At 34.8% G+C, this 23179-nt stretch overlaps 1 protein-coding gene across 1 annotated transcript in view; it reads left to right on the top strand.

Annotated features, from left to right (window-relative positions):
• Positions 1–9173: 9173 nt before the first annotated feature.
• LOC145279671 (succinate dehydrogenase [ubiquinone] flavoprotein subunit, mitochondrial-like) overlaps positions 9174–23179 on the top strand; it is a 42260-nt gene continuing 28254 nt past the window's right edge. The window contains exons 1-4 of the mRNA XM_080130935.1: positions 9174–9322; positions 13343–13438; positions 14266–14427; positions 17168–17311. Of these exons, the coding sequence (XP_079987061.1) occupies positions 9263–9322; positions 13343–13438; positions 14266–14427; positions 17168–17311 (462 nt within the window). The 5' untranslated portion in view covers positions 9174–9262. The remainder of the gene's footprint in view (positions 9323–13342; positions 13439–14265; positions 14428–17167; positions 17312–23179) is intronic.

Below are 23179 nucleotides of genomic sequence, written 5' to 3'. Positions count from 1 at the left end.
GTCTTCAAGAACTGTATTTGATCTTTTTCAAAGTGTAACGTATCGACTAAGAAACGAACAAATGGAATATTTTAAAGATAGAGTTCTATACATATGATTGTATTCTCGTATATATGTATGTGTGTGTATGCGTATGTGTGTGCATATAGACATAAATTATAAATATCAAATTATTCCACCTATTAATATGATATGCAAGTAATTATAAGAAATACATAGGTTGATGTTTATTTTGAAAAATTCTAAATGATTTTATGAAAGCTTGCATCAATAGAGAGAGATAGAATTATCTTTGTTATTAACAGTTTAAACAGTCCACGATGTGAAGGTGATTCATAAAAAATATCTCCAGTATAACAATGTTCCGAACTGCAATAAATATTTTTTTAAATATAGGGTTTAATAAAGAGAAACAGTCAGAGTTAAATATGTTAAAACAGCTTACTAAATGAGATATATTGTGCATTCTTGAGAAACATTCTTTCTGCCTAAAATTTAGCCAACTAAGGTGCAGTACATCTTCACCCGGAAATTATGTGGTTTCGTGACTTCCATTTCAGATCACCTCTGACCCTCAAACTTTTCCATTCTAATACAGGCCTTATTATGTAACAATGAGTGCATCCATTTTTATGCATTAATACTCCTTTTCTCATCCCATGGGTTTCAACTGCTACTACCATTCTATGTGTTGTGTTTTTGTGATGTTTCAATTTTATATGAATACGATTTCCATTCTTAATGTGACAGGAAATTTGTCTATAACTTTGTCTATAAAATAGAAGTCGATCTTACACCTAGTGTCACTACAAAATGATGTATTCACCTCTTTTTCTCTTCCGGTGAAAAGTTGGTTAGGCATCAAGGCAGACAACTAATCATCTTAATCAACTAAATATTTTCTTAAATTTAATTTATCTCCAGCCAAATTGCATTAAAAAATAATTGAACATCATTTATTGACACTTTTGAATATATGATTCGTTAAATATTGAGCGAATGGACTCGTTAGTACATAAATTGGTTAATTGAAAATAATAGAAAATCAAAGTTCAGTTGGAGTCAATTTGGTGAACATGAAGTTAGATTTACTATGTTGTGGAAATTTATAAAAACGGATATGACGTCATACGGCTCAAAGACAGAGCGAAAAGATATCTGTTGGAAGCACTACACGTGTGAACATGCCAATTTTTAAATGTTCAGATAATTTTTTATTAAAAAATGATTATGGATATTATGCTGCTTCCTTTCAGGTCAGTGATTTAATATGAACATCCAGAAGAGTAAACCCCCTCTGTCTTCCAACAGTTTTGTCTTGACTTAGTCTGCTTCAAGGTATGAAATGACTTATTTGCAGGCAGCTTTTCCTCAGTCTGGAAAGATAATGAAAAGGATGCGTACAGTAAAAAGAACAGCTAACAAACTTTGGCTATGAATTTTCGTTAATCCATTGCACCAGGTTGTATTTAATTTTTTTTTTTTTTAAGTATGCTATCATTTTAGTCCATACAACATGATTTAAATACAACCATTTTTTTCTTATACAAATGGAACTCTAAAAGGAAAGCCCCCTATTTTAATTTTTAACTCAAATAATTAAAGAACTTCGTAAATAGAAGCAGTACCATTAAAATGAGTGACCTCTTGTACCAACTATAATTTATTTTTCTACATAGTCACCACCATTGTCAATGCACTTTTGCTAAGAATTCAATGATGTATTTCTACTTCTGGCGCACGCCCATGACAGAAGTTGCTTTCTAAGAGTATCGCACCGTCAATATCTGCAACAGAGAGATGAAACTTCAAAGTCATGAATGTATAAGTTCAGTTATCATAACAATTCAATTTACAATTCCCTCTGATCCATTCTGATGGAATAAAAAAACGGGAGACATTACTTTTGAAATGCCCCTTATATATATATATATATATATATATATATATATATATATATATATATATATATATATATATATACTAGAGCGCGTGTTTGCTTCCCAAACATAAAACCCAGTTGCACCCGTCTAGCTGAATCCACCGTCAAAACTTTCCCCACTCTTTATGTATGTCTAAATCAAAACGTAGATTCCATGAACAAAGCTTCTTACTTAGAACTGCACGCCTGTGGAACTCTGTTCCGTCTGCCTGCTTCCCTCCTGACTACAACTTGGATGTCTTCAAGTCCAATGTAAACAAATTCCTGATGAACCGCCCCCTTAAGTAGACACTTTAAATATCCACACTAACGTACTGTACTTACAATAACTCTTATCCCTGAGTGGCTTCCGGGCCTTGATAAGTGGTGACCACCTTGTAAAAAAAAAAAAAAAAAAAAAAGAACTTTTTCTACTTTATTACATAAAGAACATTTTATTACCTCAGTCGTGGGAAAAGTTTCTGGTCTTTCCTTTTCACTTATGATTTTGTGCAAAATTTGTTCTCCGCCCCTGCTTATCTTTGTTTTGATTGTTCAACTCCATTTATACATTTTTAAAAAATTTTATTTTTAACATCGACACCCGTAGTCCCGCAACAAAATTATTTTCTTTATAAAAAAATAAAATTACTTGATCAATTTACGTTGTTTTTTGAGTATGACCTTTTCATTCCGTTGCAAATACGTACATCATACACGTTTTTCTTTATTTTTGTTTTTTAATATTGATAAACCTTTGGACAACAACCACCAAGAAAGGAGTTGAGAATGAAAATAAAACAAACTAGACAGTAGTATAAACAACGGTTTACTGTTAGAAGATTGTCTTGAATTTATTTTTGTGGGGATCGGGTCGCTTTTTTTTTTTTTTACACCACCTTTAAAATTTTATTACAACCAAAAATGACTTCCGACACTTTAAAGACTTCCAAATAGCTTTCAAATTTCGCACGGCGACAAAATAAACAAATACCGCAACCGCAACGCGCAACGGTGAACACTTTAAAATGATTCTAAAGACTTAAAATTATTGATTAGAAAGTAATTTTTTACTAGATGTAAAGATTGCAGTCAAAGTCCAAGTATTATGTTCTGTACGGCCCTAAACCAAAAGAGAATTTATTTTCGAATGTGTTCCTATTGCAGGAAAGAACAACTTATTTCTCATAGCATATATCAATATGTTGAACGTGTTACAGTCCAAGGGAGATAACTTTTACTTATAAAATACTAATCCTTGCATCACTGCAATTTTCTTTAAAACTGTCACCAATTCTACAAATAAAACCTCAAAAATAAATGAAAAATAATTACGATCATCAGAATATTTTATAGCAATTGTTAATAGCAGACATTAAATTAGGATACAATACTAAACAATACTACACAATTAATTACTAAATAAAGTTGCTTCCCTTGAATTATCTGCCTTGATGCAAATTTCGGAAAATGAATATCGTTAAATCTGCAGTTTTTCACTCGATATGGGGGCCGATTATGATGTCGATTAATCATATGTTATTTTAAAGCAGCATTTCCCCTAAAAATTTGTCCCTTTTTTTGCAAAAAACAACTTTAAAAATTAGAAAATATTACGGCATTTTTCGACATTCTTTTGCATTCTTTCAGAACACCTTTAAGACTTTTCAGGAAGACCTTGTAGAGGACTAGGATATATAAATCCTAATCCCGTTACAAAAGAAAATAATGAAACGAATGGAATTGAAGGAAACAAAGACTCAATTGATGGATAAGATAAACGTGTCGTTTATTTACTGTTGAAAGAATGAATGTTTTAGATATAACACATGTTCATGTCCGCGTGGGTGTAACCATCATTTGTTGCAGGACTGGTGGTGTAGAAAGAAAAGGAAATGCGTGTTCATCTCACGTTCGGGTCACTATCATTTGTTCACGCGTGGGAAAAGAAGTGAGTAATGTAGTGAAGATGGGAATGATAGTCCAGCGTGTAGACAAAGACAAAGATAGTGGGTTAAGCTGTACGCCATGTTAGCAGTCAGCTACGCGAAAGTATTCTTAGGGACAAGTTGTATATATATAGAGAGAGAAAGAGTGAGAATGTCAATCCAGTTCGTGGAGAGAGAAAGCATATAAAGTGTACATATTGTTTGTTAGCTTTTTGTCCCACCTAGTAGCAAGTGGAGTGAGGCACGCGCGTGCGCGCGCATGCCGACAAGGCACGCTGTTGGTCTGTAGACCGCCCAGCTAGGAAGCTGGTCTGAAAAGAGGCTGGAGACAGCTTGTCTCTTGCTTTTATACTTGTTTCCGGTGGTCTTTTGCGCATGTGTGGATTTCCTTTGAAAGGGGAAGTGACGTTGTCCTTGTGTGCGTACGTGTGCGCATGTGTGAGTATACACATGTATGTGAGTGTATGTATGTGTGTGGATGTAGGCGCGTATGTTTGTGTGCGCGTATGTATATGACAAGCAATATGAGACTAGAAAAGGCTCACGCAACCTTATCCAAAAATGTCAAACTAGTTAATTAGTTACAAACAAAATAATTACACTAAAATAATACAATTACTCAAAATAAAACATAAATTATCTGAACATTTATTCGATTAAAATGACTTATTTTTTGGAGAAAACGATTTTTTTTTACAAAATTTAAATTTTTGTTAAAAATATAGATAATCATTAAAATTTATAGTAAAGTCTGTCAATGTCAAGATTCTTTCCAACTTCCCAAAACCTTTACAATGAGGGCCTTTAGGGTTTTCGGAGTTGCTGAAAACGAATATAACATATTTAAAAATGGTGCAGAGAAATTGTTTTCATGATATGAAGAAATTACTTTCACAAAAAGTAGGGATCACTTTTCTATATAAATTTAACGTAAAATGAACACCCAATTTCTGGTTAACTAATGATATTTTTTTTTGGACATTTCTAGGAAAGAAACTTTGTTCATGGAATTCGTGATTAGATTTAGGCACAGATATAAAGCAGGGAAAATTGTTAATAGTGGTTGTGGCAAGAGAAGTCCTTTTAGTGAAAGTTTGGCAGATTGTAGCTCAGATGAGCATTTGCTAAGAAAATAAGGATAGAACAGAGACAGAAAGAGGTTACAGAGAGGAGAAAAGAGTATCACCTACTAGATTTAGAAGGCGGTTCTGAATTGTCAAGGACCGATAGGATGCTCCAAGCAGCTCACTCCTCAGGACGTATTTAGCTCTTATACAGGTGGAGGATTGCGTTGGGAGTAAGATTCCTTCTGGAGCAGTGTGCAACCATTTTTCTGGCAACAGATTTAATGTCAGTCTTCCATTTCAGCTCAGGAGTGAAAGTCAGACCCAGAAGCTTGTAAAAGTAGAAAAGTTCTTTGAGACAAGAATCATTCATATCAATTGGGGCCAAGTGGAGATGAGAGCATTTATAGTGTAAAGCTTGGTTTTCGATGTGTTAAAATTAACCAGCCACCTTAGACTTCATTGCACCATGTACTCAAGGTCGAAGCAGATAAACTCAGAAAGAGAGCTTGGTTATTGCTTGCCTTTGAAATGTTACCATAGATGGTAGCGATGTCTGCATATATGTCGACAAATGAACTTAGAATGTGATCTGAGAGATCATTGATGAAGATAAGGAAGAGAATTGAGCCCAGGATGGATCCTTGAGGTATGCCAGCATTGATACTTTGAGCTATGACATTCATAGCTGGAAATCTTGTGAAGTAGACCTCTATACCAAACCCTATCAAATGCCTTTGATATGTCAACAGCTTCAGAGGTAAGCCTCATCAATAGATTCACTGATCCTATATAAAATTACAGTCAATACATCAGCTGTTGATCTTGCAGGACAGAAACCATATTGCTTGTCACTGAGTAGGTTCTTTAGTTGAGGGGGTTGACAATTTTTCTATTTAACATGTATTATTGCAATTTACTCTTGACACATAGAATACTAATTGGTCTGTACTGTGATGCAGTAGACCGATCTCCAGTATTTTTAATTACTGGGCAAACTGATGATGTTTTCCAAAGATTTAGGAAGCATTTCTTCTTAAGGCATCAACTGAACAACTTTGCAAAAATGCATGCTATTTTTCCGTTGTGGTTTTTTGAGTACTATGATTGGAATATTGCTAGGATCAGTTGCTTTGCTGACGTCAAGGTTCTTGATGAGTATGGCAACATCATGAACAGATTTGTGGATGTCGTTCAGATTATTTTCATTCTTGGGGGAAAATTTGGGAGGTAGGTGGCCCTAATCACATAGGTTGAGTTTGCTGCAATGTTCTTGGCAAGGAGTTTGGTTTTGTCAGATGTTGACAAAATCATTTCAGGCCCATTGACAATGGTCGGGATAGAGGGATTGCATCTATTCAAGATCCTATTTGTTATTTTCCAAAACTTGATGGGAAATAGACTTCGTGGCTTAGTGGGGGATGCCCTTTTCTCTACCCTGCAACTTCTCTCCCACAGAAGAGACATTGCGAGCCTATCCTTGTTTTATCGTTATTTCCATGGCAGGTGCTCGTCTGAACCCCAATCTCTGGTCCCCCCCCTCGCCAATCTTTCATGATAAACACCCGTCTAGCTGAATCCACTGTCAAAAATTTCCTCCACTCTTTATTTGTGCCTAAATCAAAACGTGGATTCCATGAACAAAGCTTCTTTCTTAGAACTACACGCCTGTGGAACTCTGTTCCATCTGCCTGCTTCCTACCTGACTACAAATTGGATGTCTTCAAGTCCAACATTAACAAATTCCTAATGAACCACCCCCTTAAGTAAATACTTCATCAAATCTCCACACTAACGTACTGTACTTGCAATAACCATTATTCCTGAGTGGCTTCCAGGCCTTGATAAGTGGTGACCACCGTGTAAAAAAAAAAAAAAAAAAAAAAAAAGGAACCGAGCCTTTGATCTTCTACTTTGGACTTTTGCTGTTGCTGATATTGTCGAGGAGGTAATCTAACCTATTTTGTGTGGGCACGACTGCTGCTGCTGCATTGAGTTAGGTCGCTGACGGACCCAACCTCATCATTCAGTGATCTAACCACGACTTACCGCTGTATTTATACTCATCTGGTGCATGTAGTCGTAGACAAAAGCGGCTTTCTGATCATCGTTTTCGTTTTTGATTTGTGTTTGTTTTTTGTGTTTTAATGTACTGTAGGAAGTCATCTCTTTGGGGCTTATTATCATGTGTTATATCAAATTGAAGCTGAGAAAGTTGTGGATATTATTTTCAGTGGGAATTGTACAATTACAGTGTTCCAATTCCACAGGATAATTATTCATGTCAATGTACTCGTCGAAAGGTTGTCGGCAGTAATGTTTATGTTTTTTGAATTCGATTCTTCTTTTGATGAGTGGTTTCTTTTGGTTGAAACCGGGACACTGCTTTATAAAATAAATAATAATTTAGAAGTTAATTATGTTTCTTTGGTTAATACATTTTATTTTTGTGGGAGAGGAGGGGATGGAGTAATATTAGTTATTCTTTTTTTTTTTTTTTTTTACATAGGCATCACCACATTATCAAGGCCCAGAGGCCACTCAAGGATAAGGGTTAAAGAGTGTACAGTAGAAATTGGACAATATAGTAATCATTAGTAATGAAAATTTGGTAAATTTGATAACTTATATGGACCGGCTCATCAAGAACTTATTTACTTTAGACTTGAACACAACCATATTGTAGTTAGCCGGAAAGCAGGAAAACGGAAGACAATTCCACAGGCGTGCAGTTCTAAGAAAGAAGCTTTGTTCATGGAATCTACGTTTTGGTTTAGGCACAGATAAAGAGTGGGGGGAATTATTGATAGTGTTTACAGCTAGACGAGTGTTTCTTGTGAAAGTTTGGCGAGGGGGGACCATAGATTGAAGCTCAGTTGAACACTTTCCATGAAAATAATGATACATCAGAGACAAACTCGCAACATCTCTTCTGTGAGATAGAGGTTGCAAGGAGGAGAAAAGGACATCTCCTACGAGGCTACGAAGTCTATTTTGAACTCTATCAAGGCAGGACAAGTCCTTTCTAGCAGCTCCTGCCCAGATGTGGCAACAGTATTCCATCCTTGGACGTACCTGGCTTTTATATAGATAGAGAATTGCATCAGCAGTGAGATATCTACCGGATCGATAGAAAGATCCCACCATTTTTCCAGCGGCCTTGGCAACAGATTTGATGTACATGTTCCATTTAAGATCAGGAGTAATGGTCAAGCCCAGAACCTTGTCAAAACTTGAGGCCTCCTGAAGACGAGAGCCATTCATTTCAATTGATGCCAAATGTGGATTAGAATGTTGATGATGTAAAGAGAGAAGCTTGGTTTTAGATGCATTAAAAGTAACCAGCCACTCCTTTCCCCATCGTACTACGTGCTCAAGATCAGAGGAGAGAGAATTGGAGAGAACTTGGTCGTTTACTGTCTTAGATGTGCTACCATAAATGGTAGTGTTGTCAGCATAAATGTCTACAAATGATGTAAGGATGTGATTTGGAAGATCATTAATGTAGATCAGGAAAAGAGTTGGGTCCAGGATGGACCCCTGAGGGACACCGGCATTAATACTGTGAGCTTCTGATTTTTGCCCCTCAACTACTACTCTTATGAACCTATCAGAAAGAAATGATTTAATAATTGAGAAGACTTTTCCAGCTATACCATAGCTAGCGATCTTATGAAGTAAACCTTTATGCCATACCCTATCAAAGGCTTTAGATATGTCGCAGAGTTTGGGAATAGAGACCCTATAATTTTGCAATGTTTTTTTTTACCCCCCCCCAAAAAAAAACCCAAACAAACTCCATATTGCTGATTAGAGAACTATTAAAAAATATATTTTTTAATGCCTTGTTCGGAATTATACCTTCATTATAAAACAGCACTTACTTTATAGCAGGTGGAATTGAAATCCCTAATGTCTATGTAAAAGCAGCGGATCGGACTTTCTACGCCCTAAAGGATGAATTTCAGTTGACAATAAGGATATAACAGAGAAATGAACTCTCTCTCTCTCTCCTCTCTCTCTCTCTCTCTCTAACTCTCTTCTTTAAAATAAATAATGAATAATATAATAATTTGCAAATTAACAAAAAAAAAAATAGATTTACAAAAGATGCGGTCCTTATTCCGAAGCGCTATCATTTCTTTTAGTTTACGTCAGCAGACGGATTAAAACGTTGTTTACATAACTATTATATAATCAAATGTTAAAGTGAAAGTCGTATTATTATTACGCTTATGTGCATCTGTATTATATAACGGCGGATCGTCTGAGTATATAAAGAGAAGAGTGCGCATGCGTTTCAATCTCTAAAAGTAAAGAGCTTCAAGATGGCGTCCATTCTTAGATTCTCGTCCGGACTGACTAAAAAACTCTTTCTGAACAACTTGGTAAGAAGAGTTAGATTCTATTTTTTGAGGATTAGATTGCATACAGTTGATCATTTTTCAGAAATAGGACCTTATCCTTGTTTTCCTCATTTTCTTTATATTTGAACCGAACTGCTATGTAGTTATATAACGCGTGTTCAGTTGTGTTGTGACCTGTCGGGTATTTCCTTGTAGTTTTTTTTCTGAGCACATGTTAATTTCATAACGCATATATTTATTTAAAGCTAAAGTCTTTTAAAATTGTTAAAAAATATAAATAAAAAGATATCTTGGTATTTTTCAGATTTGGATGTACATTCTATTTTGTATAACTGGATATTTTTTTGGCTTTGTAAACAAAAAAAGCTGAGGTGGGGGGGGCAGCAAAGTCGCTTTCAATTTTCTGAATTGACCTTCAAGAAAAGTTTATATTTTAAATCTTATTTAATTTCTTACTGTTTACTAATAAAAAATATCGATTAAAAATAATCATTTTTCATTTCTTTCTTTAACATTTGGTAGAAATTCAAGGTTAAAATTATAAAACAAAAACTATTCATTTGAACTGTTTAAAAAATTGTCAGTTCTATGTTATTGTTTTTGTGATACTTGTGCACTTTTGCCACCGTGCTGAAATAATAACATTATTATTTTGAAAGCCATACTTAAAATGGGGAGGGGAGAGTGTTTTGTAGCTATTCTGTGCTTTCACGTAACAATTTCATAAATAAAAAGATATTGCGAAGCTTGAATTTAACCTGAGGAAAAAAAAAAAAAAAAAACTACTTAAAATTAGCGTGGTTGCAAAAGTGTGCAAGCACCGTTTTTTTTTTGTTCTTAAAAACACAGGGACGTGTTAAAAAAAAAAAAAAAAAAAAAAAAATCGCTGCTATTGCATTTGCCTATCAAAAATACATTTTATGTAAAAAAAAAAAAAAAAAAAGACTTATGTAATTACGTGTCATGTCGAAATTAGTAAAAATTACGAACAATGATATAAAATCTGTTAGGACTTAAAAAAAAAGAAAAAAAGGGGTGCTTATTCAAATCAGCACTTTTAGCGATAACTAAAAGTAAAGAAAATGCAGAAAAGTCGGATGTACGTACTTGTTGCAGATGTCGTCATATTCCAAAACTCACGAAAATCAATCAAGTAGTTTTATTGAAAACTAAGAAAATCCAATTTTACGATTTTTAACAATTTTACTACTCAATTGCATTTAACATAAGACTTATTGGTGGACGTTTAAAATTGACCACCATTTCTAAATTCCACAATTTGCACTTTTTCTTTTCACGTTAATCTCATCGATTACAAATTATTAGATTAAAAAAAAAATGGGTTTGTTTTACTATGCACATAGATTCGAAAATTAAAAACAAACAAAAAACAAATATATAATAAATAAATGTTATCAAAGGCAAGATAAGTTATTTTTCTACCTAACTGGATAAGTTTTTATTTAATGTAAAATATTTATTCAGTTCAAACGCTACCGGAGAACAAGAAAAGATGACTGCGATGTCTTTGAAGTCTCGATAATCACTTTAAAAATGATAAACAAAAATTATCAATTTTCGATACTTATCAGAAATATCCTGATACAAAACCTATGTAACATCAGACACATCAAGTACCTTTGTGTGAAGTTTAAAACAAATCGTTCCAGCTGCTTCCAAGTCCATAGGGAACAAATTCATGCACATAAAGTTCCTTTTATATGCTAAAGATATATATATATATATATAATACCTAATTTTATAGATAATTCAACACCCGTTAGAGATTCTGACATTTGAAATTTGTGCTTACATACAATTTGGCATATATACTTGTTTAGCATGTTCCTTATATAAAAAATATTGTAATCACCTTACTACAAAAAAAAATCTTTAGCTTTGGTTTGGATTTATAGGGATATCTTAACTCGCTTGGGGGACAAATTTGTAGGAGTTCTCGCTCACCGTAGCACCTTATATCTCTGTAGTAGCGTGCATTTTGTGGCGTGAATTGAAGTTAAAAAAAAAAAAAATGAATGCTACTGTAATTTAATATCTACACATGGCAGAAATTTACTGTTACGTTTATCAATAAAAAAAAAAATGCTCATTAAGAGACTTAGTTTGACTATTGGACTTGGGTTAATAAAATTTTGTATTTCTTCATGGCAACATAGTTGTAAAAGCTTATACTTTTGCAATTTTCAGAAACCCCAAAATCAATAATCTACACCATTTCTGTAATAACCTTGTCTCGTTTGATTGAATATGTAGCTTGTCTTGTGCAGTTTTAGGATGTCCACTCTCGTAGGCTTTGCTTTTTCTCTTTGAGAGCGAGTTTATTGCTAATTGCCTGAGGTGTCTCTACCGGAGGATGCCGATGGAGTATCTTTTGCAGGGTCCGAGTGCTCCCTCCTTGGAAGAGCTGACTTTTCAATTCCACTTTCTGATCCTTGTGTCACATTTCTCATTGAGGGAGAGAAATAAATACCTTAAAAAAAATATGTATCTGAGTAGTTTGAGGTTAATGTCATTGTAGCTTAAAATAAAAAAAAATGTTTAAATCACAAAGAGATGGGGAGGAGGTTAAAATGTAAAAAAAATGTATTTTTACCTTGTGTTGAAAAGAGAAAGTATCTCCTTTACCTTTTGAGCTTTTTAGATCATTATTCAAAAATGTCTCCCTTGTGATGCTAAAAGAATCAAACATTGATTTGTCGCTATTTACGTTCAACATGGAAGATCCAACAAGATTACTTTATACATTCGAAAAATGTTATTTTAGTTGGTGGTAGGGTAAAATGCTGCCAAATATAACTATTTCACGTTTCCTAATCTAAAAGTTTAGTATATTAATATATATTTAACATTCCTATGACACCTCTGATCAAGATGCTTTAAATATGTTTTTAATGTTAGTAGCAGTAATATTACGAGGTGCCTTCAATAAGTTTCTAGACTATTTTTTTGTACAGGCATTTTAAAATTGTTGTAGACTCTTGAAAATGAAGTGTGTTATTGCTATACATCTTATAAGATGACTAACCAATTATGATTTCAGATTCAAATGAACAGCTGCAGCAAGAATTGGAATACACTCTACTAAAGTTTGATTGTCACAGCTGATGAATTTCAAAACTGCAATCTGGATGTCAGGTTATTTTGGAAGAATGATATGCAATAAAATTTTCTTTTAAACCTGGAAAAAATACCACAAAAACATTTGAAGTGCTTCAGACTGCTTTTGAACCATCTTGTATGAATTGAGCCTAAGTTTTTGAGTGGCATAAGAGATTCAAGGAAATCTGTGAGGGGTGATGTGAGGTGTGGGAGGAATAAGGAAGTCAGAACACCAGAGTTGATTGACCAAATAAAAATTTCATGCATAAGGAGTGTTGTGTGTCTATAGAGACAATAAGTGCAGAGTTTGATGTCAGTGTGAGAACTGTACACACAATTATTCGTAAGGAACTGAAGATGCAGAAGATTTGCAGGAAGTTTGTACCAAGCTCCATCCTTGTCACAGACTATTTTATTAAGATGGGCATCGAGACAGTTCCTCACTCCCTATAGTTCAGACCTTGCTCCCTGTGACTTTTGGTTATTCCCTAAGCTTAAGGAAAACCTTAGAGGCTGTCATTATAAAACAATTGAGATGAAAGAGACTGTGATGAGGGTCATTGACACTCACACAAGAAGACTTTCATGGGGCCTTCCAGGCATTGCAACTGCAGATTACTTCGAAGGGGACTAGTTTCATGTGTGTACTATCAATAAAAGTGCCCAGATGAAGAAAGTCTTGGAACTTATTTAAAACACCTTGTAATATATTTACCCTTTGATGACACAATCAACATCTAAAAGGATGCTTCATGTCAAATTTTCTGGAATTTTGCTAGGTACTTTTGGAGCCTCTAAGTGACCAAAAAGACAGGAAAATGTTTTATTTATAATTGTGATTAGAACTTTTCAATTGATTGGTTCATTGTTATTTGTTTGGGTACATAATCATTTATTGATGTTTTTTTAATTTATTTTCAGGCTAAAAGTTCATGTCTTGGAAGTCAGCAGAACCAGAACTTTCATTTCAGGGTCCATGGACGTAACACTGATGCTAAACACTCAGCATCTGCACAGGTAAACACACTTGTTATATGTATAACAATTGTACATTTGTATGCATGTGCACATGACGTTCCATTCATGCATTTCCTCTTTAATATCTGCTATTATTGGGACAATGCAATAACACTTGATCTGCACAAGTATATTTCATGATAAAATTGTTAGACAAGATATTATCTGCCTTTGGCAATTTGTGTTCAGATGTCACTTTTTAAATTCACTTTATTTTAAAAGTATTTTAGATAATTTAAAACAATAACTAAAATGATATTGTAACTCATTTAATTGAACTTCAGAAAAATTTAATCAAGGGAGGACCACCACCATCATCATATTTGAGTTAACGTTCAATGATTTTATTTTTTAGCTCTTAACAAAAATTGGGTATCAAAATCTTTAAAAGAAAAACTTTTTATTAAAACAAAGTAATTAAAACAAAGTAATGCATAACATAATAAAACTGTCAGTTTTATCTTAAATTTTACATGAAAACAATTTGAAACCTGATAAGTTTCACAATTTTTACATTATATGTTTTTATATAAATATTGCAAATTCTCTACTTAAATATGCATGGGAAATTTGTAATGGCAAAATGTTTGTTTCCATATTTTGTTTGTAAGATAAAGCATTTAATTAGAAATGTATTCAAACAAATGGTAGTATAAATCAGCAGTTGATTGAAGTATTATTTTTAAGCAAGATAACTTTTTTTTTTCTGTAATTATAAAATTTGTAGTCAAAGAGGTTTTGTAATTTTGACTCTTTAAATTATATGCTTGAATACATCTTCCTTGAAATTTTGTAAACTGAAAAATCGTTCACATTTTTTTTTCTAGATTTCGCGTGACTATCCAGTCGTTGATCATACTTATGATGCTGTTGTGGTTGGTGCTGGTGGCTCTGGTCTACGAGCTGCATTTGGTTTGGCCAATGAAGGCTTCAAAACTGCTTGTGTCACCAAATTGTTCCCAACACGATCACACACTGTGGCTGCTCAGGTAAAATATCATGTTCGAAATAACAATTCTTAGTTTTGTTTTATTGTAATAAAATTGACCATATGATACATTTTTCCAGAGGTGCAATTATGGAAAATTGGTATGGTTGTTTTTTTTCTTTTTAGTAACTGCAATAATTTAGATCTATTGTAACGTTTTGGGTTGAGATGGATGTTTAGGAAATGTCTAATTGATGGTAGTAGTGAATTTTTCCTATCCTTTTACATTCCAAATGTTTTGCGGAAGTCTGAATAACAAAATGTCTTTAATTTAAGAAAGAAAATATTACATCTTCTCTTAACAATCTGCATAAACATGGGTAGTGGAGTCTACCAGTGAAAATCCACCATCCAGCACTAGTCCATCAAATGGGGAAAATCTCCATGTGATACCGAGCTGTGTATAGTGTGATGATTCTTAGATTTTCTGAATAGACAAAATCTTAGAATATTAGTAAGAAGCATGCTTATCAGTGGCAGAGGCAAATGAAAGGAGAACACTAATCTGGAGTCCAAATTATATTTTATATATTCTTTCTCTTTTTTTTTTTTTTTTTTTTTTCTTTTTTTTTCTTATGCCTTCCTTGGATATGTTGAATTCGTGATGCTCGAATAAGTCTAATCCACTGTCCTCAATGGATAATCTCATACAAAATTCTGCTCTCGTGGGGAGACATGCAAATGAACACATTCTGCTCTCGTGGGGAGACATGCAAATGAACACATTCTGCTCTCGTGGGGAGGCATGCAAATGAACACATTCTGCTCTCATGGGGAGGCATGCAAGTGAACACATTCTGCTCTCGTGGGGAGGCATGCAAGTGAACACATTCTGCTCTCGTGGGGAGGCATGCAAGTGAACACATTCTGCTCTCGTGGGGAGGCATGCAAGTGAACACATTCTGCTCTCGTGGGGAGGCATGCAAGTGAACACATTCTGCTCTCGTGGGGAGGCATGCAAGTGAACACATTCTGCTCTCGTGGGGAGGCATGCAAGTGAACACATTCTGCTCTCGTGGGGAGGCATGCAAGTGAACACATTCTGCTCTCGTGGGGAGGCATGCAAGTGAACACATTCTGCTCTCGTGGGGAGGCATGCAAGTGAACACATTCTGCTCTCGTGGGGAGGCATGCAAGTGAACACATTCTGCTCTCGTGGGGAGGCATGCAAGTGAACACATTCTGCTCTCGTGGGGAGGCATGCAAGTGAACACATTCTGCTCTCGTGGGGAGGCATGCAAGTGAACACATTCTGCTCTCGTGGGGAGGCATGCAAGTGAACACATTCTGCTCTCGTGGGGAGGCATGCAAGTGAACACATTCTGCTCTCGTGGGGAGGCATGCAAGTGAACACATTCTGCTCTCGTGGGGAGGCATGCAAGTGAACACATTCTGCTCTCGTGGGGAGGCATGCAAGTGAACACATTCTGCTCTCGTGGGGAGGCATGCAAGTGAACACATTCTGCTCTCGTGGGGAGGCATGCAAGTGAACACATATGTTCTGTTCATATCTTTCCGAGATACAACAATTTCCAATTTTGAGTAAGTGTTTTAATTTCTTATGACAAAATCATTTCACATCTCGTTGAGACAATAAGAAAAGTTGATTGCTTTTCTCCCTTCACCAGTGAGAGTGTTTTAAGAGATAAAAATTTTCATTTTTATTTCTTAACGCCTTTATTGACGGTTGGCTGCAATCTCTGCAATTCTCTCCTGTCCAGGGTTAATTCAAGACTGATTTTTAATTTCTTCAGTCTTTTGTACGTGTCATCTGCCCATGCATGCACACTCAAAACAAAAGGATTAATTTGATTAGATGGTGTTTTGTTGCCATGCTGAAATTCTAAAGTACCTCAGACCTGCGAGTCTAGACATTGATGATCGTTGGGTCATTTGGTGGTGCCCATGACAGGAAGTTCATTACAAATTACAGAAATGTTTGATTTTAAAAATATTCTTCCATCAAGCCTCTTAAAAATATGTAATATTAGAAACATCAAGAGTTTAGACAAAAACAAAAAAGAAAACTGTCTCTATTTCTGACCTGGAGAGATCAGCTATCAGCGGCATTCATTGTTATAACTTGCCAATGAAAAAAAAAACAAAAACAATCACTGAGGAAGACAGAGCTAGGCAAAATTTGATTTACATTGTTTTCATTTATTGAAAAAAAATCTTTTAGCATTATTTTCCAGTGTACAATGCTTTTCAATATATATATATATATATATATATAATAAAACTACATATACCTTGCTGTAATTTTAAACGTGTTTCTTGGCTAAAATGTTTTTGACAAGTTGAATAATTAAATTATGATAATGTCTATAATTTTACACATTTTTTTCTGTTTTTTATAAGACTATTTTTTACTCAAATGTAAAGAAATTCTTTATTTTAGCATATGCATACACACACATACACACAGGTCGGTGTGTATCTATGTGAAGGGCATTCATATACACACACATGCACACACACGTGTGTGTTTATGCCAAGGGCATTCACCCTAGGTTGGTTGAACTGGCTTCCTCTGCAAGAATTACATGGACATACTCTATGCACACAATGACAAAAAAAGAATATTGATATATTAACTTTGGTATGATGTCACTCAATAAGAGCTCCAATAACCATTTGCAACTAACACACGAAGATCAAATAAACTCTACAACTGCTATAATGAAACGACGAATGCTTGTCAGTTATATATTTCTACTTCATTTTCATTTTTCTGATAGGGAGGAATTAATGCAGCTCTTGGAAATATGGAAGAAGATGATTGGCGCTACCATTTCTATGACACAGTGAAAGGATCTGATTGGCTTGGAGATCAGGATGCTATCAGTTATATGTGTGAAGAAGCCCCCAAAGCTGTTATTGAGGTAATTTGAAGGGGAAAATGAAAAAAAACAACTCATTAACCGTTTTGTATAAAACATTAATGAACAGTTCAAAGTATCCTATCATCTTCATATTTATAATGTTTTACCAGTTGCACTAACAGTGAGATTAAATGAGCAAATTCTTGTTTATGGTAGTAGAACAGTAATTATAGTTATGTCAATGTGATTGATGTCTGAAGGTTAATTAATTTGCATATTATTGTACAAAATGAATTTTCATTAATTAATCCTTTTCCTTATTTGATGATAGTTCTTGTCCAGAATTCCCTCTATATTAAAAAAACAAAAATAATGTAACTGTGATGAAACGAAAATATATTCCAAAAGTCATGTAAATTGATATATTAGTTTTATTTTTATAAAGAAAATCATTTCTAAGCGATTAATGTTAAATTGTAGGTATTACACCATAAATCTTGTAAGTTTGAATTATTATCTCGTTTTATTGAGATATTTATTTTTTTCAAAATGGTGGGGAGACAGTCACTCCTTGGATGCTCATAAAATTTTATTTTTTTTATTTAAAAAAAAAATATTTGATTAATTTACATAACTTTTGGAATATATTTCATTTTGTCATGGTACGTACATCATACAGGTTTTTTCTTTATTCTTGTTATTATAGAGAAAATTTTGGACAAAGACTGATAGTTAAATGTTTTGATTTTACTATTACTCAGTGTTCTATCTATGAATATTTTTCCAATGCTGAGACAAGTTTTGCTGATCAGATGTTAAGTTCTTTTATTTACAGAAATATCCATTTAGTGGTTATTATATAAGGGGGAATAACTCTGAGCATAATAGTTATTTGCCCTTTTCATCTGCTCGTTTTTATTTGTTTTTTTTTTGTACATTTGATTAGTTTTTTTTGTTTTTTTTTTGTATTTTTACATGGGGGATCACCACTTATTAAGGCCCGGAAGCCACTCGGGGATAAGGGTTATTGTGTGTACAGTAATCAATGGGATAATATTGTAGTAATAGTTGGTATTGGAGATTTGATAAAGGGTCTTACTTAAGGGGGCGATTAATCAGGAATTTGTTTATGTTGGACTTGAAGACGTCCAAGTTGTAGTCAGGTGGGAAACAGGCAAACGGAAGAGAATTCCATAGGCGTACACTTCTCAGAAAGAAGCTTTGTTCATAGAATCTACGTTTTGATTTAGGCACAGATAAAGAGTGGGGGAAATTACTGACAGTGGTTTTAGCTAGATGAGTGTTTATCATGAAAGATTGGCGAGGGGGAACCAGAGATTGGAGCTCAGACGAGCCCTTGCCATGGAAATAACGATAAAACAAAGACAAGCTCGCAACGTCTCTTCTGTTGGAGAGAGGTTGCAGGGAAGAGAAAAGGGCATCCCTCACTAAGCCACGAAGTCTATTTTGTACTTTTTCAAGGCAGGATAGGCTGTTTTTAGAAGCTCCAGCCCAGATGTGGCAGCAGTACTCCATCTTTGGACGTACTTAACTTTTATACAGATAGAGAATTGCATCAGTAGTGAGATATCTTCTGGAGCGGTAGAAGGATCCCACCATTTTCCCAGTGGCCCAGGCAACAGACTTGATATACGTGTTCCATTTCGAATGATTTAAGTATGTGTTTTGGGAGATCATTGATGTAGATCAGGGAGAGAGTTGGACCCAGGATGAACCCCTGAGGGAATCCAGCATTAATACTTTGGGCCTCTGATTTCTGCCCATCAACCACTACTCTTATGAGCCTATCAGAGAGAAATGATTTAATTATTGATAAAACATTTCCAGTTATACCGTAGCTGGAAATCTTGTGAAGTAGGCCCTTATGCCATACCTTATTGAAGGCCTTTGATATGACGAGCAATTGCCCTAGAAAGGAAGCTTTTGTCGAGAGATTCACTAATTCTATGAGATATAACTGTTAGCACATCAGCTGTAGATCTAGAAGAACAGAAACTATATTGCATGTCACTAAGGAGGTTATTTCTGCTGAGGTGGTTGACTACTTCTTTATTTAATATGGATTCCAGTAACTTACTCATGACACACAAGAGACTTATTGGTCTGTACTGAGAGGGAGATGACTTATCACCTGAGTGCATACTGACGAGCTTTTCCAGGGTGTTGGAAAGCACTTCTACTGAAGGCAAAACTTAAACAGTTTTGTAAGTATGGGGGCAAGTTCTAGTTGAAGCTTTTTCAACACTATAATTGGAATGCTGTCTGGGTCAGTTGTTTTACTGGAATCAAGGTTCTTGATTAACTTGGCAACCTCATGCACAGATATTTGTATGTTGGATAGTGTGTTGTCTGTTGTAGGAGGAAATATGGGGAGTTGATGACCTTCGTCGCAGATGGTAGAGTTAGCTGCAAAGTTCTTGGCAAATAGTTTGGCCTTGTCTGATGCTGATGAGATGACCTCAGGTCCATTGATGATGGTTGGGATAGAATGCACGCTTCTGTTCAGGATCCTGTTTGTTATTTGCCAAAACTGGTGGGAACCAAGCCGCTGCTCAGCTACTTTGGATTTGACGGACTGAGCATATAGCTCTCTTGCATTTTTTATTACTCTTTAACAGAGGTTGCTGGCAGTCTTGAAAGCAACTTTGGTCACAGTATATCTATTATGTTGGTAGCTATGGAAAGAGTGATTTCTGTGTGCAATGGCAGCTGCACATTCTGGGGAGAACCATGGCTGGCTATTAGGTTTTTGTTGGAATTTTTTGGATGGTATGAATCGGTCTATGCCTACAATTAACCATTCGGTCAGGTCTGATACTATAGAGGACACATCCTTTTTAAACATGGAATGCAGAGGTAGATCAGATATGAATGTACGGAAGCTATCCCAGTCAGCCATAGATATACAGTACAGTGGAAAGGTACATCTGAAGACTTATTGTATTTCATTTTTATCTTAACTGATACAACTGTGTGATAGGAGGATCCCAGGGGAGATAGAACGGAACATGAACATAGCTCAGGGGAAGTTGTGAGAAAAAGGTCTAGAAGGCTTGCATACTGACCGGTAGTATCAGGCACATTGGTGGGTTCGTGAACAATCTGAGTGAGGTCATAGGCAATGTCAAAATCATGACAGAACCTCCCCTCATCATCTGTCTTATTTGAGTGGGTCAGCCATTCCACATTATGGACATTGAAGTCACTGCAAATGTGAATGTTAGCTGAATGATGAGGTCAATTTTCTCAGATATACTCTTAAAGACAGTAACCCCGCTGTTGTTGGGGCAATAGAGGGCAAATATAAATGCGGTGGTGTAAGCAAGTGCAACCCGGAAGGTAAATTAGGGTCTTCTCTGGAGATATCTCTACCACACGGAAAGCCATCTTTAATGTAGGTGCATATTCCATGTCCATGGCGATCTTAGGGGTCAGATTTAGATGTTAAGTTAGAGTATCCTTTTATTATGATCTCATCTAGGGAAGTGGTTGGCCCTATGCCAGTTTTGCTTAGAAAGAGTAAGTCCAGTTTCATCTCCTGTAATTGGGTTTCAACCTCTGGAAGATTGGAACATAGACCCCTGATGGTGGAGAAGGAAACATGGTAGTAGTGGTCTACATTGGAGGATGGGGTTCTAGGTTTATTTGTGTTTTTTGAGATATTTCATGTTGAGTTTTTGGGGTTTGTGGAACAGGTCGACAGACTTGGTTAAAGTAGGACAGAGAGGGACAGTAAGAGAGAGAAAAACAGGAAATTTTTTCTTTTTTTGTAGCACATAAGGTAAAGCCGTAACAATTACCCACTAGTATAGCATCGAGAGGCCCCACCAGTTTGTGTTTGTATACTCGGCAATAAAGTCTCTTCGTACCTTCAAATGGTTTCATGTAATACTTTATTTACTGGCAAAAGATATAAGTACATTGTCATTTAGCAATGTTCTGTTGAAAATATCTGAACTTTATACAAGCAAAGATCTTTGTAAATGGAAAAATATGTAATAATATCATTAAAAAACTAACAAAATAATACATTTCAAAAGTTATGTCAGACAGAAATTATCTTTGGCCTAAATTTTTATTGTGTATTGCTGATGTTCTAGTCTCATACATGCGAAATGTATTTAAAAGAAAGAGATTAAATTGTAAACAATTTATCTTTAATTTTACCTTGATGAAATGGCGATTATATATTGTCTGTTAAGTTTTTATAAGAGATTGTTTTTTTTCATTTCTGTTATTTTTTATGTACTAATGTTGTGTAAACCTAGTTTTTTTTTTTTTATAAAGGTTATTTTTTAGGTTAAATATGCAAAAAGATAGTTTATTAGTTGCTGAATAATTAAAAAAAAAATTTTTTTCACAAATTTTAAATTATTTAATACAATATTTTTTGTTACAATTAAATAGAATTATGCAATATTTATTGTTTTTATACACTAGAATTATATATTCTAGTATATATTAAATTGTTTTTTATACCAATACATTGTTAAAGCAAAATAAATATTTTGAACTATTAAAATAATTTCCAATGCTTTTGATAATGTTTACCTATTCATTATTTTTATTATCGCTTATGTTTGAATTTTGTTTTAAATTATGATGCAGATCATAAGTGTGTGATATCACATCAAAACTATTATTTTAAGGTAATTTTTTAAGCTCTATAAGAAAGTTTAAATAGTTCAGTTAGTGGACAGTAAGACTGAAGATTTTAATTTTGGATCATGGCATTTGCTTAATTAGTTGGGAATTTATTTACTACTGGCATGGATACCCAGCATTGCCTGGGTGGACACAAAGTTTGGTTTGGACACAGCTGCTATACTAAGGATATTGCAATTTTCATCAATGCTCCCACAAGAGAATGAAATCGCCTAATAAAAGAACAGCCTCCCCACCAGATATTTTGACAGAAAGGATACGAAGAGAAGTAAATATTTTCCAGATCTCCCTCCCTAAAAAAAAAAAAAAAAAAAAAAAAAAAAAAAATCGATCAAAACAAATTTTCTTTCAATCAAAATAGTGAGTGCCCGTGCGACCGCAAAAAAAAAAAAAAAAAGTAGCTGTGGTAGGCAGGCACGAACCTGAAATTCAAAAAAGGGAAAGAAGGGGAAAAAGTTACTGGCAAACGCCCCTCTCCTGAATCGGAACGGCTCGAGTCCAGTGGCAACAAAATGTCCAGCATAACAGGAAACAATATAGAGATAAGCAGAGAGCACATAAAGCACTTGGAATTCTCAAACGGTCACTCATTTAGTACTGAACAGGCTCAATGTTGCTTGAAATTGGTGATCTAATGGGAACTGGTGTATTAATGTGATTATACCTACATTCAAATAAATAGTACAAATCTTTCTCGTCATATGATTTATTGGTCTCTTTTGTATATAGTTTTTAAAAAGTATCACACACAAACTGCTGGATTACTGTTCATGTTTGTTTATGATGGTAAATCTAAATAAAAATATATTGCATGCATGCAGTGGTCTCGCTGTTTTAACAGCATTGGCAACCACAACCCTCCAAATTGTAGAGCCATGGTATTCTCAGGAAGACAAATAAAGAGACAGTAGTTTCCCCTGTTGCTTTCCATCTTCATTCAGGGGGTGTATCTCCCCATGTGCTCCCAAATACCAACCTGGAAATTTCTGACTCTGCGCATTACATACAGCGTCTAGCTTTTCCAAATGGTCACCTATCTGATATTGGGCAGGTTCATTGTTGCTTAACTTTGCTGATCTGGTAATAACTGGTGTGTCAATGTGATTGTGCCGTATATTAATATCTCTTTAATATGCAAGTTTGATCCTAAAAATCCCTAGAAGCTCTTTTCCTCTATTTTTATTGACATGCCCAGTTATGAAATTCTCCGTTCCACACTTGATAGATTTGTAACAATACATT

This window comes from Euprymna scolopes, chromosome 7, assembly GCF_053919585.1.
Source record: "Euprymna scolopes isolate OS-2025 chromosome 7, ASM5391958v1, whole genome shotgun sequence".
Classification (NCBI taxonomy): Eukaryota; Metazoa; Mollusca; class Cephalopoda; order Sepiida; family Sepiolidae; genus Euprymna; species Euprymna scolopes.
This window is presented reverse-complemented; position numbering and strand designations above follow the sequence as displayed.